This window comes from Chamaea fasciata, unplaced genomic scaffold, assembly GCF_029207755.1.
Source record: "Chamaea fasciata isolate MVZ Bird 193981 ecotype frontalis unplaced genomic scaffold, bChaFas1.0.hap1 SCAF_3, whole genome shotgun sequence".
Lineage (NCBI taxonomy): Eukaryota > Metazoa > Chordata > Aves > Passeriformes > Sylviidae > Chamaea > Chamaea fasciata.
In genome coordinates, this window is record NW_027094088.1 from 60,947,981 (window position 1) to 60,966,124 (window position 18,144).

Genomic DNA, 18,144 nt, shown 5'->3' on the forward strand with positions numbered 1-18,144 from the left:
TATGGTTTGAGCTATTAATAAAACAAAGCTTGACCCCAGCCCTAATGAAAATTTGACATACAGGAGTACCTTGTGTGATTTCACTTGGAATCTGTGGCCGAGGCAAAAAGGGATGAAAAGTGAACCTTTCTGTTCTTCTCCCATAAATGCCGTAAGGCAAATTCATCCAAGCTCTCAGCAGCAGCATGGTATTAAACTCTGTTTGACACTGCAGCATGAATATTCAGTGGTTTTTAGGAACAGACGATTGGAAAACGTGTGCAGTCCTTTTGCTTTAGAGTGATGCTTACACATAATCTGTTATTAAAAGAATACCTATCCCAAAATGTTTTAAGATGAGAAAGCCATTTACATTTAAGATATGGAGATGCCTTCAACTCATGCTTTTGTATTTTGAAGAACAAAATTATAATGAGTAAATTACTTGACCAATAATTGTTTTTAAAGTCTCTATTAGTTTGTATTTACCATCATTTTGATAGATCCCTAGTTTTTCTACTTATCTTTCAAGTTTTCCCTTTTTCAGAAATGAACCATGCTGAAGTTGGAAAGCCAGATGACAAGACAATTAATCCAAATTTATTATATATATATATATATCAACTTTGCAGTTAAAAATTAATTGATTTCATTAATCTCTCAGTCACAGGTTATATTTGAAATGTGAACAAATCACATTAATTACAACACTAGAATATTTGGAATACTAAAGCACAAATATTCATCCTCATAGCATTTGTTAACTAATAATTCGTATCAAGAGAAGAACTTCCTATAAATTCCTCTTTTTTTTTCTAGTCATTCAGTGTGTAAGACTTTTAATCAGGATTTTCTATTTGAAACTATGTGTACTGAAACTTCTAAAAGCTACATAAACAATTTTTCTGGAGATGAATTACAGTGTCATGTTGAATATTCACTAATCCTTATTGCTGTGGAAATTGATTATTTGGGGACTGATAATTGAAAGTGATGTGGTTTAACCCCAGCCAACAGCCAAGCCTCACACAGCTGCTTGCTCATTCCCCCCACCAGCAGGATGGGAGGGGGAAACTGGAAGGGCAAAAGCCAGAAAACTTGTGGGTTGAGATAAAGACAGGGAAAGCAAAAGCCACTCACACAAACAAAGAAAAACAAGGAATTAATTCACTGCTTTTTATGGGCAGGTTCAGACATCTTCAGGACAGCAGGGCCCCGTCAGGTGTAATAGTGTTTCAGGAGGACAAACTCAATCACTCCAATGTCCCCATCTTCCTTCCTCTATCCCTTTGGTCAGTTTGGCTCACCTGTGTTAACTGTGTCTCCTCTCAAACTCCGGTGCACCCCAACTTCCCTTGCCAGCCATGGCAGTGTGAGAAGCAGAAAAGCCCTTGGCTCTGTGCAAGCCCTACTCATAAAAAAAAGCCCTTACAGCATGGAAAACCCCTCCATATTATCAACCTTGTGTTCAACACAAATCCAAAACAGCCCTGTACTACTCACTGTGAATTGAATTAATCCCGCCCCAGCCAAAACCAGCACAATATTTTGGTATCTGGCAGTTTTGAAATAAAATTCCAGATTTATTTTTCGACTTAGAAAAATCTCTTTTCAGGCTCTGTTCTGTCACTGTTTAATGATTGGATTAGATTTTATAGGGGTACTTGGTGAAGCTTACATGTTAGCAGCTACAAAGGACAGTATCCTCAGTTTAAAACCCCCCCAAAAAAGTAATACCAACATAAGTTAACGTGGTACTCATTTTTTGTCAAGGGCACCTATTCTAAATCACTGAGGCTTGACTTTGAAAACCATTGTCCACACTACAGGGATTAATTGGATCACTTGCATGGGTTAGTCTCTGTGGGATGAGGGAGACATGGGAGGCAGAGAGGACACACTTGAAGATAATGTGACCAGGGTTTCTTTGAGGAAGAAGGCAGACATTAAACTTATGCTGAAGGCTGGCTTATTCACAAGCACAGAAGTCCATGCTTGAGTAGGTGTTTAACTTCATTGACCTAGACTCCTCACAGACAGGAAGCATCACACAGGTTTAATTCTCAAAATGCCTTTATCGTGAAGAGTCTTCAAATATTTCTCTGAACTCAGCTTCTCAGTTTGTGCAAAAGGTGAAGTCATAGAGTCACTTCCTGTGCCTGTTATGGGAACTGTACAGCAGTTTCTAAACTGAGATCCCTTGGCTGAGAAAAGCAGTATGGATCCACTGTTACTAAGGCTTCAGCTCAATAACAGGACTGGGAAGTCACTTGATCTTTCCATTTTCCTACTGTGAGGATATTTGTTACTGCCTGTGTTTCTTTTGTAACTGGGCATCACTGAGAAGTATCTGTCTCCATCTTCTTCCTATCTTCCCATCAGGTACTGATACCCAGTGATAAAATCCTCCCTGAGCCTTCTCTTCACCAGGCTGAGCAGTCTCAGCCTTCTCAGGCTCCCCTTCTATTTTAGATGCTTCAGCTTCTTGATCACCTTTGTGACCTTCTGCTGGACTTGCTCCAGAACATCCATGTCCCTCTTGTATTGGGAGCCCAGATCAGGACCCAAACTTCAGGCGTGCTCTCACCAGTGCTGATCAGGGGGACAAGGATCTCTGCTGGTATCACTTTGCCTAAGGTGATGGACTGCTTTGCCACAAGGACACGTTGCTGGAGCATGGTCAACTTGTCTTCCATGACTCCAATGTTTTCCTTGGCAAAGCTGCTTTTCAGTTATTTTTCCCCAGGCTGTGTTGGTGCATAGGCTTAATCTTCCCCAGGTATTGCATTTTCCTTCAGTGAACTTCATGAAAATCCTCTCTGTCTGGTTCTGTAGCCTGTTCATGTCCCTTCGGATGGTAGCACAACCATCTCAGCTGCTCCTTCCTTTGCAAACTTACTAAGGAAAGCTCGTTCCCATCAACTGTTCCATTAATGAATCACTGTGTCTGTAGTAGGCACCTACAACTTCACTCATATTGGTCTCTCCACTAAATCCTGACCCAAAAACTCTCAGGAGGCTCTTCACTTGTCCCTAGGCAGAGGGCTGCCTCTGTTACCCATGGTGCCAGCAAAATTTCCCCCTTCTCCTTCACGCTGCTTGTTAGCTCATGCAGTTTGTGGTTCTGGACACCAGAAAACAGATTTGGACTTTTTGCAACAGTTCTGGGTTTGGAGCTTCTACTGAACATATTTCAGCACCATGGTGTAATGATTCAGTATCACTGACTGTCCCATCTGCCCTGCTTGAAGTCTGCCTGCCTATTCTCTCCTAATTCATTCAGAGACAGTAGCATTAGTCTTTTGTCCATTCCATTGTCTTATTTGTATGGGACACAAACCTTTTCCAGAATCTCAAAAAGCACTTGATTTTTACTGTGATTTTCCAGTTTCTGGCATGAACTGTTTATCTTAGCCAATTCTTTATTTATTCTTAATTCTGAAAAAATCTAACTGAGAAGAATGCTTTTTCTAGGGCCTTTTTCAGGTTTGAAAATATCTTTTCTTGACTGTTCTTTATCTATTTCCTTTGGCCCTCATTCCATCAAGATCCTAATATCTGCTGTGACATCCCTTCTGTGAAAGCAGAGTTTGGTTTTCTTCTGGTTTAGACTCACACATCACAGTAGTCATGGTAGATTGATGACTTCACTCCTCCTGCTTCTAGCAGACCTTTTTCTTTTAAACTTTAACTATCAGTCAGGCTTATTTTTTCCTATGTATTTCCATGAGTTTATGGTTGGAGATCCATGCTTTGCAGATAGCTTCAGGTGTCTGACCAAGAGTATTGGAGGAAAAAAATGGTGTTAGGACTGCTGAAGGTTTGCATGATTCTGGTACTGCAAGGATCTGCAGCACTAATTCTTTCCATCTATCTGAGCTCTTAGTCATGTATCTGATTCAAAAGCTCATCAGTCACAGGTCTCCTGCCTCATTTCTCATGAAAATTGCAATTAGTAAATTCGAATTTCATCCTATTTACTCTTTTGGCTTAGGCTACTCATGGAACACCAGATAAAGGATAGCTTTTGTTACTGAGGTTTCCAAACAAACTCCTAGTACCTCTCTTAGTATGCACACAGAAAATCATGAAGCAATATCATAATGATACTTCTTTTGCAAGACTAGGAAATTGCTTCTTGTTTGATTGCCTTAGAATATATCCCTTTACCAACTCTGTCCAAATTGGAGTATAGTGTGAGTTTGAGCTAGGCAGATGTAACCCTGCCCAAAGAACAGTGATGGATTGCATGCTGACATACCCAAATCAAAGCTAAATTTTTTTTTCTGAAAGTTGTATGTTAGTATAGTCCTAAATTATTTGGTTTGATTAAAAGGTAACTGCAGAATTATACAGGAGAGTGGATTAGATTATGGAACAGTTCCTCCTGGCCAGCCAAGGAATCCCCATGAGTCCACTGCTGCATGCAGCAAGCCTGCCTGTTCCAGAGGGTGTACTATGCTCTGCTAATTCTAAAGATAATGGATTAGAAAATATGTCAAGACTAATAACACAGACACACTCCTGTGGGTTTTGAGTGGGAGGAAATGCACCATTCACTGACTAATCTTTAAACTTCTACTGATGAATGTTAAGCCACCCTCCAAAGCACCAGCCTGTTTCAAATTCCTAATAAGGATGTCGAATCAGTACTCTCAAAAACCCCCCTTGTTACAGAGACAATTGTAATTTCTTACCAAAGGCCAGATAATTTTGAAAAGAAAAACAACACTTTTTTCTCCATTTTAAAGCCTCTATTGTCTTTCTTTACAGGGTTCATGCTAATAAAGATAGGATTTATTATCCTTGTTTGTAGCAGATATGGACTATAATTGAATCACCCAGACTGGGCCTCATCCTGAGGCCTGTAGAGGCTTGTGGCGCAGATAGAAAATAGTGCCAAGTGTGTGTCGCATTAGAAATTTTTACTTAAGGTGTTGCTAGGGTCAAAGGGTTTCATAGTAGTTAACAAGTATAGTAATTGGTGTGGACATAGTAGCTATCTTAAACAGTTTATTGAACAATGGCTGTTTGCATTCGTTCCTGTGCCATGTACCAATGAGAATGTATCTGGAAGTGTAAACTATATAGAGTGTATAAAACCTGCCATCTTACACAGAATAAAGGAGAAACGTAGCAGTAATCATGCTGATCGGACCTGCGTTTGCTCTGTCGACTTCCTTTCATTATTTCGGGGTTTCCCCTGCGACTTCGCTTGTTTCTAAGGAATGGAACCTTCTTCCTCTGTTGCAATTAAACCTGAAAAGGCCACTAAAGATATTATCTTATTTTCCTATATTTGACTGAGTTTGAATAAATTAAAAATGGCAGCAATATCTGCAGGATAATAACCCTTATCAGAAGTCTGCTGTATGAGTTTTTCTTTATCCTTGAAATTTATTCTAAGTGGAATTTCTATAATACTACGTAATCTTCTTGTTCATGGAGTAGGTTTCTGGAATAGTTACAGTCTGCAACAAAACTGTTTATGCTGATTTTGTTCATTGATGCCAGGATATTTTAGGAAAGGTATTTATAAATTCTGTCTTTAGTCACTTGATTTAGGAGGCTAGTGGGCTGAAGAAAGAAAAAGAGGATTGGGCCTTCTGTTTGTGCTTTAGGACGCACATATGTCTACTAAATTTTCAAAGATGGTTTATGAAATTTCTGCCCCTGTAGCTTGCTCTCCCATTAGTTAAGACAACATATTTGACCATAGAACTGTGCTCTAAAACAAATATTAAAATGAATTAAAGATAATTATCCCAAAATACTTAAAGCAAATTGTAGAATTCTGAATTATTTTGAAAAAAAAAGAAAAGCTGCTCTTTTTTTAATGATGTCACCTCACAGGCATTTTGTATTAGTGTTCTGAACTAGGTGCATGGGAATAAGCAATATGAATTAGGAATTCTTTCTCATATGTGTGTGTGACAACTCTCTCCATCTTCACCACTCAGCTTCAGTCATTGATAAGGGAAAAACTGATATTAGATTCTTTGGCTCCCATAGTTTTGTAATTTTCTTTTAAAAAAAAAAAAAAAAGAAACCAAAAAACTTCTTGCATTTTCATAAAGAAATTTTTTTGTAAACACAAAATTTATCCTTGGCTGACACATCTTCTCAGGTAAGCGTTTTAAAAGAGAAGAAAATTACTTAAAATATGGAGATCATACCATTTTATAGGATGTGAGTATACTTTAGTAAATTACAGTAAAATGTTTCCAATCAACTTTGCCCTCAACCAAACTCTAACTTGTTTTACAGGAGGGGGAAGAAAGCACAGGCTATGAATCCTTCTGATTTCACTGGTTTATTAGATATGACTGATTTTAATTGCAGTAATATTCAGAGATTTCAGGCAGTAGCTTAGGTGGCTGCAAGGAGGAGGTATGGCAGCGTTATGTGTAGTTAAACCAAAGGATATTCATGTCAGTGCCCTTTCCCACTCTCTGGCAGTGCTGCCTGGCTCTGCTCCCCAAGTCCTGTGCAGAGCAGCACTTGAACATCTCTGATGGTGGCCCTGTGCCCTGCTCTGCATCCTCTTGCAGGAACTTCTGATGAGGCAAGAAGTATGAGATTGTTTAAAACTTGTGGCAACCATTTCTGATCTGCAAGAGCTGTTGTCACATCAGGGACTTATTTTATATGAGGCAGTAGTGAAACAGTGGAAACTAGGTCTCAGAAAAGTTCAATAAAACCAGCAAGACAGACTAGAAAAAAAAAAACTGACAAAAAAATATGTAAAAATAAAAAGACAGTGAAAGAGGTCAACAGTTGTCTCTTTCAGCAAATTTAAGATTTTTTAAAAGAAATTAAGACTAATCCTTTCCAAACATTAGTTTAGGAAATTCCAGAGGGAGATAAATATTGCCCATAGATTAAATGAAACCCTACAGTTTATTATAGTTTCTGTGAAATACTTTGATTGTGGCACTTAACATTTTTTAAAGATATGCTACATCATCACATGAAGTAATGGTTGATGGATATCAGCTCAAAGAATAGTCCATTACTTTTATGGGCTCTGATTCTTCAATCACTGATCAGCTTTCAGCAGCCCTCCCTAAGGAATTAGTTCTCATTAGCACAGAGGAGCATCAGAACCAGGCTCACAGCAAACAAAATGCTGCTGTTCATAAAAATGCCTGGTTTATGCATATGCCTTTGGTTCTGTGCATTTTCACTAAATTGATGTGCAGAAATAATGATGTGGTTCTACCATGTTGAGCTCATAATAATATTATGCAGAATATTTCACAACTATTTTTTTCAAGTAAGGCATAAATAAACAATAAATGGTGTGTGGCTGAGCATTAATTTATGCAGTGTTAAAACTGATCTGAAGTATTTACCATAGCTATAAAACTGTGTTATGGTCACACATGTAGAGGCATTTAGGTGTGCAGAGTTGTACATGTACATGAGTCAGGGATCCCTAGCACTTGTTTCATTCAAGCACGGATCTTGATGAGTTGGGTCACTTCTGTTGCCTACCTTTTGAGGAAGGGCAAAATGGAGACTTTTGACAACCATTTCCGACCTCGAAATTTGTGAAAATGGTAAAATATATTCCAAGAAAAAGCCAATATAGCCTACTCGCTTGAGGATAAAATTGAAATTAATGGAAATGTTTAGTCTGCAGAGCACTAGCCTTCCACTATAAAGGCAAATATAATTATACAAATTGTTCCAGGAAGAGCAGAATTAATGAAATTTGGTTTAATAAGTATTCAGGACTGTTGTCCCCTGATGCTCCTCTCTGTCTTTCCTGATAATAACCAAAACTCTCCTTACAGTGTTCCTATCAAAAGGAAAAGAGCAGGTCTGGAGCTCTGTGTGTGTTGAGTGGCCAACCAATATGCACACGCTGATTTAACCTGCTGTCTGCTGCCAAATGGAGTGGATAACAGCTGTGTTCTGCATGCTTCTCTTTCAATAGGGGAACTAATTCAACTCTAGCTTTTGTAACCACAGTGAGACTTCTGTCTCCTTTTCAAATCTGACTGAAATTGGCAGAAATAAACTTGTAAAATACTGAAGAGATGGATGGATGGATGGATGGATGGATGGATGGATGGATGGATGGATGGATGGATGGACGGACGGATGGATGGATGGACAGCACAATGACATAAGCCTTGTTTTCTTGGCAGACTGATAAGGCCTATCTGATTCAGTAATTCAGTGTTGAGACTAATGGATTTTTTTCAAACAGTGAAGAAAATTGCATTGATTTCAATGTTCAGAATCCCCCTGGGATTGTTCAGTTTTTCTCATTCATTGCTTAATGCTTTATTGAAGTGTAAATATATACATTTCAAAAGGAACTCTGAACAGGTTTGGGACTGGGGACAGCTGTGATTTGGTCTGGCCTGATGACATCAATGCTCTTTCTCCTTGAGCTGTCTTGCTTAGAAGTGTATCAATTTGTTTACATGTGTTTGGGAAAGGAGAGAGCCTGGCTATGCCATCCATGAGCAATCTGTACCTTATATCCATATTAGCAAGTCTAAGTGCACAAACAATATTTCCCTCGCTGAATCACAGGGATTATCTTATTTTTTCATTGCCTGATTTATTCATTCGTTTGCTTTTACTGATATCAAGCACAGCCAAATTGCAAATGAGCTACAAACCAGGAAATGTTTATTAACAAGATAGTGGCCGCATGTGTGAGTGAGATCTTCCATGCATTTCTAATCATATGTTTGAGGTTTTGGTTTGGTTTTTGTCTTGTTTGTTTGTTTCAGTTTTGTTTTCCTTTTGCGCCTAGATCTGGAAATACTTTGCTAATTCAGTAGTGGGGGACTCATAGCTATATAGGTCTGTGATAAACTCTACACTGGTGTAATTAGACAGACACTTGATTAAACTTGTATTTATTTTCAGCCTTAAAAAGCCTATAAGGGAAAGGATTCTTCACCTTCAGAAAGAAATTACTATTACCCAGTTTTCAGGGAGAGACACCTCAGTCATGGAGAGTCTCAGGAGGAACACAAGCGGGGTTTAGAGACTGCTGAGAAATCATGGAGTTACCCTCTTGTTGAAGGGTCACATGGTGGTTGAAAGTGTAAGACTGGGAGGATTCTTATTTGAGAAGTCTGGTCACACAAAGAAGGACCTGTTTGACAAACTTATCTTGCTGGGAGGTCAGATAGTACACTATAGCAGGTTGTTTCAGGTTGTGTCCTAGAAAATAAATCAACCAGGAACAGCTGTACCCACAGCAGTGTTTCACACTGGTTTCCAATTTCAGGTGAGAGTTTTGGCTTTAAAAGCACAGTAGTCTCTCAGCTCTATAACCTATAAGACTTCCTGATAAACTCTAATGGTGATTTGCTCTTGGCAGGGGGTCTGTGGTGATATCACCACCGTCATCTCAGCTCTAGCTGGTGCTATTGCCACCTGGCTCTTGCCCACCACAGGCTGGGCTAAGGAATGGGGTGGCTCTGAGGGGTGAAATGGGGCACTCATGGACCAATCCTATTAGTTCTATGAGGTCAATGGTCCCACATGACTTGCAGAGCTTCCTCTAGCCTCAGGGAAGTGGTGGACCACCCAAGCAGGGGAGGAGACACTGGGGTCTCCTGGCAGCAGCCTGAGCCACTGTGAGCTGTAAAGTGATGTTGTTACACTACCCAGATGCAGAGTAGAGCCTGTCACAGTGCTGGAGCTGCCAGGAGGCCCCCAATGAGTGCCTCTACTCTTGTGGGAAAATACTGCTGCTTTCTGAAAGGTTTGCCCTCAGTGCTGCTTCAGGCCAGTCTAGGTGGATGTAAGGAAATGCACTTCAAAACTTTTCATTTCAACCTCATGCCATTCTCAACTCCCTGTCTCTGTTATATCACCTTCTAAATAAGAAGCAATTGGGGGTTCTGGCTCTAGGAAATTCCAAGGTAACACTGTGGTTCCCTTGCTGCAGGGTTCCTCTTGTCGGCAATGAAACACATAAACATGGGAGGACATCTGGGGTAAGGATGGTACATGCAATTCATGACAGGTGGACTGCTTTTCTCTTGATACGGTCAGATAATTTTATCTGCCTACTTTTATGCTGTTAGGGATTACACCAGCTAAACCTTTCAATAAACTTTAATGCTATTCATGCATAGGTCCACTTAGAGGTGCAAGCCTATGCAAAAACTTAAATAGGAATTCTTGAGTGAAGAGTCTTTTGTAAAGTACTCAGCTCATTTTCATTCTTGTTCTGTCACAGATACTGTTCAGGGATTTGAGCAAGTCATTTAGGATCTCTGAAAAACATAAATGTGAAGAGAACATTGTTTTCTTTGCTTTTATGTTGTCTTTTTGGATTGTACCATTTTTCCTCTCCAGGCCAAGGGCAGAGTCTTCCATTTCCTTAGAGCTATTTTTCGCTATTTTTTCAGGCCTAGCAAGAAACTATGAGGCGGAAGAGGAAGAGGAAGAAGAGCATGACTACAGCTATATTGATGAAAACATAATTGAAAACATCAGAAAAGTATTTCATGGCACCAGCATTGGAAATGAGCATTCACTCTCCAAAGGAAGAAGGTGGGTATAAGCTGGGATCACTTGTGGATGCAAACAAGTGCAGGCAGAGTGATTTTTCAGACTGGCTGATAACCTTCACTTCCCAAAACAAGAGAGGTTTTCCCCTGAGTAATTTCTGCTGTTGCTGAAATGCCCTGTGAGTAAGGCAGGAAAGGCTCCTCTGAGCTGCCACCTGTGACCTCTTAGCCATGTCACCTTTGTCAAAGGAGTACCTATCATTGTTCTGGGGATAAAAGTACACAGGGCTTTTTCTGGTTTGTGCCAATTTGCTCTGAAATTATTGTACTCTGAATGCAGCCCTTTTCCTCTTTCTGGAAGTGGATGCCTTGTTGTGCATGACTGTTTTGATGCTTTAAAGGCTTTTGGGCATTATCTGTGTTTTCATTAAATCTGCAAGGTTCTGCTCTGGCAGTCTGCAGTGAGTTTGAGTGCCAGTGAAGAGGGCTTTGTTTCTAAAAATCTCTAGGCATCATTTCCAGCTAAATGCAGACGAAAAATTTTCTAGATATGAGTGAAACCGTGGTCCCAGTTCTTTTCACTCATAGCTGAACCTTCTATGAATTTCACTTGGTTTGGCTGAATTGCTTCTTTTGTGATGAGAAACCCTTGAAAACACAGGGAAAACTTGAAATATTGTGTTTCAGAGATTTTAAGAAATATTTTATTACAAAGTATTTAGTTTCAATATGTACTTTGTATTTATTTTTAAATTATGTGCAACATTCATACTGTGTTTTAAGTGACATAGTGAATATGAAGTAAGGTGGGTTTTTTTCTGCAATGCTCAAAACCCTCAGAAACATGACATCCAGGGCAGTGTGTTGTCGTGTGTCCCCCTGCTCACAGAGACTCCAAAGTTACAGAAAAGACTGAAAATGAAACTAAGTTGCATGTTTCCCATCGCACATTACTTCCTCAGTCCACATGCTGTTGAGGTTCTATAATGTAAAGAAGCTGAGAAAGAGGGAATTAAGCGCTCTTCTGACTAAAATATCCCTTCTGACCATAGGCATTATGGGGAAAGCATACTTTCAAGAAGCAATGCCAGCCTAGAGGATTAGCATCTGTTTATAACACTCCACTCTACTCTTAGAGGCATCTGTTTCTCTAAGTCTTTATCCACCTTGCCCTTTAAATTCCCTGTTAATGGAAGCAATGTTTCACTTCATCAGTTGTCCTCTTTGAGGTTACTAGCAAAATATGAAAGATAAGGACCTTTGCTGCTTTGAGGGAGATCACTCTCTTTGAATTATATTTGGTTTATAAAGCAATCCCATAAATTTTTGTCCTTAATGGCTGACAGATATATCCACTCTCTGAAATCATTAGCTAGCCAAGGAGCATGTGGCTCCTCCAGCCTGCTGGTCTCCCACAGCCAGCAGAAATCTGCACTATGGCTTTTTTCTAGCGCATAAAGTTTCTATCAAGATTCCACATTTGCACTTGTGAGCATTTTGGGAAATATGGATTTAACATGGGCCTATGCAATTAACCTTTAATACTGGCAAAAGTCTTATTATAAAATATGTAGCCAGATAAAATAACAAAATCAGCTGATTTAGGCTTATATACAGGATAGTAATGCCCCAGAATATATTGTCTCTTTCACCTGTGTCAAATTCCTAATATCTGATCATGGTAGATCTTGAAGAATTCATCAGTTAACCATTCCTACCCATGGAGCCTCCTTTCCTCAGGACATTTATGTCATTTATTAATATCTACTTTTAATTATTTGGTATAAATGATTTATCAAAATAGAGTCGATTGATCTAAGTTACTTTTAAATAGAATCGTTAGGAGGAAAAATAGTTTTAATGAAATACAGAAGTAAGCCTCAGCAGTCAGGTCTACCTTAAAAAAGAAACAGTATATACTATTTGCAGGGTTTCACCAGTGTCCCTCTCAAAATCTTTCCATGATCAGGGCTGAAGCATGCTAGGGTAATACTAGTAGAAAGCTAGTCCTCACCCTAAGCAGGAGGGAAAAAGAAAGATCAGAGGGTTGCCTCAGGTCATTGCTATGTTAATTTTGATAGAATAAATGTGCCCAGAGGGTCAATGATGTTAACATGACCTCATCACTTCAGAACAATAAGCAATTAAGCAAGGGACTTCACTACAGATGCCTAAGCTTGCTATAGCAACAACCATCATTAACATATTTTAACCTTTCATTAAAGATTCAAGAGAAAGTAAGAAAAAAAGCCCACATCACCTTGGAAGCATTTAAGATGTGTGGCTTTTTCAGCATGAAAATTTTCTCTCCTTTTGCTGCCATGAGTTGTTTCTTCTTTTTTAATGAGGAAAGCCATCAGCTTGACAGTCTTTTGGACAGTATTTCAAATATCAACAGTGGCTTTTCTCGATGTGAGAAAATGGGAAGCTAGAAGGTCCATTGCAACCTTTGAATTGGAGTAACTCTGGTGCTGCTCTAATGTCTCCTCTTATGTCCCTGACACCAAAAATGAAATGGAGGTATACAGGAACAGCAACAACCACTAAAAATTCAGCAGCAAAACCAGAAAAGGCAGAGTCTTTAAGTGCTGATAGCTACATGTAACTCATGGCTAGAAAAGGACAGAAACAACATGGTCCAGCCACCTGGAGAGCTGAAAATGAGTACTGCTGTCAGGCTGTTTCAGGAGGTTGCTTTCTGGACATGAACTGCACACATGAGCCAGAAAAGGAATGGTCTCAGCTGACTAAGTTTCCGTGCTTATTAAATAGGAAACAAAAAAAAAAAAAAAGAAAAGTGGAAAAGAAAGAGAAATGCAGTAAGGAATGAAAAAGCTACACAGCTGTGTTTTCCTGTTCTCATGAACTCAACAGTTGAGGTGGTTTTGTTTGGACAAATATTTTTCTTTATTTTGAATTTGTACCAATTTTTAAAACTGTATGAAAAATTGTATGAAACACATTAAGGTGCAATTTTTTTCTTTATTTTTTTTACCTTAGTTGTGCTGAGTTGCAGGTTACCTCATTTGAAATTTAGAGAGAGTGTTACAAATGAAAAACACCCTGTCTGACCCCAGTGCATCTTCATTAATCCTTTTGCACTGTTTTTCTAGGGCATTTCTCTAGAGCTGTCATGCCACTGACCCTCTGAGCGAGTTGTTTCTTTCATAGAAAAGCCTCTGGGTGAAAGGTTGAGGCAGATTTTACAGCCTTGGGTATATTGGTGTGAGGAACCCAAATCCATGACCATAGTTTTGTGTTCTTGGCAGTTTTGAAAGTCCCCTTCCTAAGTAACTTTCAATGCAGATTTGGGAGCATCATCTACCTTGCTAATTCTCATGGTTAGATAATTTTTCAGCTGCCTGCTGTTTTCACTCTTCTCTAATACAAGAAGTGAAGTTTTTTTCCAGGTTGCAATCAATGATTATTACAGGGAGAAGAAAGAGTCAAGAGGGGGCAAATAAATAGTGTGCTGCTCTAAGAACTGCAAGTCTTAGCTTTGACTCAGGCAGGACTTCAAACAGCCTGTCTCAAAGCAGTTGTAGGTTCAGAGACCCTTAGGGCAGGGAAGACTATCATGTTTAGCTAGATGTTCTAGATGTTCTTCTTACTCGGAACAAGCCCTACCATTCCCCCACAGGGCAGATTCAAACATGTTTTTAGAGTTGGCAGAGCTGGGAACACAGCCCGCTGGTGAGGTCTGGCGCACTGGCATATTGCCATTAAATATTAATTAAATTATTAATTAACTTCCCTCCAGACCTGAAGCTCTGTTACATGAGTCACAGGGCACATCCTTTGGAAAGCCTCTCCCCAAGAGGAAGGTATCTCATCTACTATATATGCCAGACCAGAATATGACACAAGAGGCACCATGGTTGTAATCACACTGGAGATAAACTAGGAAAACTTTTTGACGGAGTCACAGTTTATACTGTGACTAAATGAGCTCTTTTTGCCCAGTGTAGGTTAAATATTTCCCTAAACTGCATAAGCTATTCCAGTAAAAGAAAAATTTACTGGTAAGGGTTTCACATACTTAAGCAAAGTTGCTGGCATAGCTGTGTTGGAGTCATATATTAGCTATATTTTTGTTGTAGTCTTTGGATAGCTGTGTAATTGTACTTACAAACCATTTTATGGCACAGACAAGCTCTAACTTGCAGCCATTAATTTGACTCAAGGGCTCATTCACCTGTACACCCTGTGCAATTTTAAAATCCAAATATAAAATTTCCTGTTTCACCCTGTCATTTTGTTTTGTTTGTTTTCAGAGACTTCTGAAGGAAAATAATTCTGAAATTAACCGGAAACAAGTAGGAAGCTGTGTCCTTCACACATCAAGATTGACCGCAACTGTAGAAAAAGCTGCTCATGAAAGTGTCCTTCTTGACTCATGAAGAGCACACAAGGCTGTCATTTAGCTATAATAATCCCCTACAAAACTAAACTGCTTACTTGTCCTAAATAAGAAGTCAAACCACCTAATGTCTCATGACCCTTTGAAGGGAGAAAGCTCTTCTGTACGTATTTATTAGTGAATTCAGAGGACGATGCCAAGTCCAATCCTTCATTCTTATTGCACCTGAAATTCTGGTTATTTCCTGAACCTCTGTAGGGCATATGCAAAAGGAACATCCCTTACTTAACCTCTGTAGGGCATATGCAAAAGGAACATCCCTTACTGAAACAGCTGCATGGTTGCTTCCTTTGGGTTTTGGTTTTAGGTTGGGGGTTTTTTTGAGAAGGAAAGGGTAATTGTCCTGGGTTGTAGTATAGGATGTGCACAAAGTATTCTATCACCATCTTCATGAACTGTTGAATCCAGGTGGGGCAGTGTTTTCCGAGACCCCCTCCCTCTAGGCCATTATCTTCTGTTAATGGCCCATCAGATGCCTTGCCCATGATTCATAGATAACTCCCTCCGGGAGCTGTCTCTGTTTAATGGGCCGTCAAGGACCCCCTGCATGACCCATCATCCCATTGTGAGATGCTCCACCCAGGGGGAGGAACCAAGCATTCTCACCTGGATATAATCTGGGGTTTGGGATAGTAAAGGGGGCCCTTACCCACTGGATTCCCAGAGGAATAGAGCTACCAGACCTTACTACAGGATCACTGCTCCAGGAAGACCACCTCATCTGGACTGCTTCCATCACCCTACTCAGGTTGTATTTTGACTCTGTCAGTGGTCTTTTGTATTATTGCATCTATTGTATTTTACTTTTTTTCCTTTCTTCCTATTAAATTGTATCTCTGACTTGGAGTCTCTCATTTGTTTTGCTTTCAAACCACTACAGTAATAAAGGATTGTCTAAGGTGGACATTAATTCTTTGGCCAGTCTTATGTTAAGGCTCAAAACTGGAAATGACGAGATTCTGCCACTTTTTCACATGATGAAAAAAGCACAAGTACCATTACACAACATGTAATTTTCCCTGGAAAGCAAAGCCACTCCTCCTACAAGGCCCAGGAGTGCCTAAATTATGTAGCATTGCCATCTCCACAACCACTTGTACAACTAATGTCTAAAATCACACTAAAGCTGTTATGTTCAGCAATTTGCTAAAAATGCAGCCACAAATGGTAGACGGAAGCTGGATCTGAAGGATCAGTGTCCATGCCATTCCTACCCACCTAGGATAGGTTCATAACCCTCTGGTAGTGATTTGATTTTCAGAGAAGACTCGCAAGAACTGATGTATAAATGCACAATTGATGTGCCAGGGGTTTCCAGAGTCAACAGCAGCTTGATCAGAGTGGCATATCCAGAAATCAGCAGGGTGGAGAAAGGGAATGTGTTTAGAAAGCCTGAATATACCCTATTTTTGTTCTATTGAGGAGTTAGAAAGCAAAGACTCCAAAAATGCCGTAGTATACTTTAAAGCAGAAGTCTTTTCAAGCAGGCAGGAAAGTGTCTTCAGACCTGTCTATTAAAATTCTACTGAATGATTAATTTTCACTAATGCAAATTAATTTAGGATTTCTTAATATTGCCTCATATTAATTTATTCAAGATAAAGGTTCATCCTCATTAAAATCAGTTGCAATTTAAGTATTGAGAAGCACTCAGAGTACTTTGATTCCATACATATGTAGCATACAGTGTTTTGCATATCACTGGTTAATACAGCTTGCAGGTGTGTACAAAACTGGTTTCCACATCACTTGTAGGTATTTTAAATACATATTAAGCATTTTTAAAAAAATCTGTATGTCTCTTGGCAGTTCAAAACAACCTCATTTGTTTCAGCAGCCTGGTATTTGAATAAAATAATTTCTTTTTTGCTTTTTTGTATTTTATTGATTCTTTTCTCTCTTTTTTTTACATTACTACTGAATGTGATGTTGTCATCTGCTGGATTTCTGAAAGGTATGATATTGATTTCCTTCTGGAAAATACCAAGTTTCCTTGGAAGAAAGGAGGAGAGGAAAGCAAACAGCCTTCTGGGCTGCAGTGGCAGGATGTGCCAGCAGGTAGAGGGAGGTGACTCTTCTCTCTGCTCAGCGCTGGTGAGGCCACATCTGGACTACTGTGTCAGTTCTGGGCTCCTGCTTCAAGAAAGATGCAGACATACTGCAGTGAGTCCTGCAAAAGGCCATGAGGATGGTTGAGGACATGGAGAGTCTGACAAATAAGGAGTGGCTGAGATAGCCTAGGAAAAACAAGGTGTCCTGGAGGTACTATAAGTGTTAGGATGGGTGTGAAAAGAGTGGGATGCAGTAACTTTCCCAACAAACCTAAAGCTTCTTTCAGATATTCTACATCAGCATTTGGGATCTCTTGGGGAAAAAACCCAAAGGCTTATCAGCCCTTTCTCGAAATTCTTCCCTTTAAAATGCTTCCAAAGAAGCAATTTCTCTTCTTCGCATAGATCCTCTCACGTAAGGAGCCAGGTTCTGTCACCCTTGTCATGTGATGCAATTGTGTCTTGTATATTCAGCCTCACTGAGTTGAATGAGTTTCATTCTTCTGAGTAAAGGTGGCAGTTTTATGAACTCTGTAAATATATTAGTAGCAGAGATGTCTCCCACGTCTTTTCCTCAGGCACTTGAGCCAACATCATGTCCTATGACAGAAATGGGAACTATCCTGGTTGTTGAGTTTATATGACACAGAGGGACAATGCCAACTGCATTCAGTTCTGGATGGAAGAGAGATCTTCCACAGGTGCTGCCTTGTGCTGTGAAGAAAGGACATCCAGTCTTGGTGGGAAAAGCAGAGGGGAGGAAGGAGACACGAAATAAGATCCTGATAAAAGGTTTTTGTTCGATATTAAGGACTTAATAAGTATTGTGATTCCCTTATGGCATACAGATGACCACAGTGATTTCATACTGTTTGCTAATACATGTCTGACAAAGCTATAATGTCGTGGCAATCCTTGAGGGGCATGGTTATCACTCCCAGACATTAATGCTCAAGATGACTGCATTCAGGAAAGGAAAGCCACTTTTAGTTGAACACAGACCACAATTGCTATGCCTGAAGAGAATACAAGTGTATTTAAATAATAAGATATTTGCTTTGCAAAAGGTTGGCATAAGCTTTTGCACAGACTTGTTAGCTTAAAGGCTTATCTCTTTTAATGCTAAGAAGTATTTCCAGTGTGTTCTCACTGAGGGCCTGATCAGAAGCAGCTGCTTCCACAGCACTCCATGTGTGCATAA

General features: G+C 39.6%; 1 protein-coding gene across 2 annotated transcripts in view; it reads left to right on the forward strand.

Moving 5' to 3' along the window:
- Nucleotides 1–16,771, forward strand: part of THEMIS (thymocyte selection associated) — an 80,956-nt gene extending 64,185 nt beyond the window's left edge. The window contains exons 6-7 of one of the 2 annotated variants that reach the window (XM_066179222.1): nucleotides 10,371–10,515; nucleotides 14,747–16,771. In XM_066179222.1, coding sequence (XP_066035319.1) covers nucleotides 10,371–10,515; nucleotides 14,747–14,756 — 155 coding nt within the window. In that variant the 3' untranslated portion in view covers nucleotides 14,757–16,771. Of the gene's footprint in view, nucleotides 1–10,370; nucleotides 10,526–14,746 lie in introns of those variants that run through there. The other variant, XM_066179223.1, reaches the window with a different exon arrangement.
- Nucleotides 16,772–18,144: the final 1,373 nt, after the last annotated feature.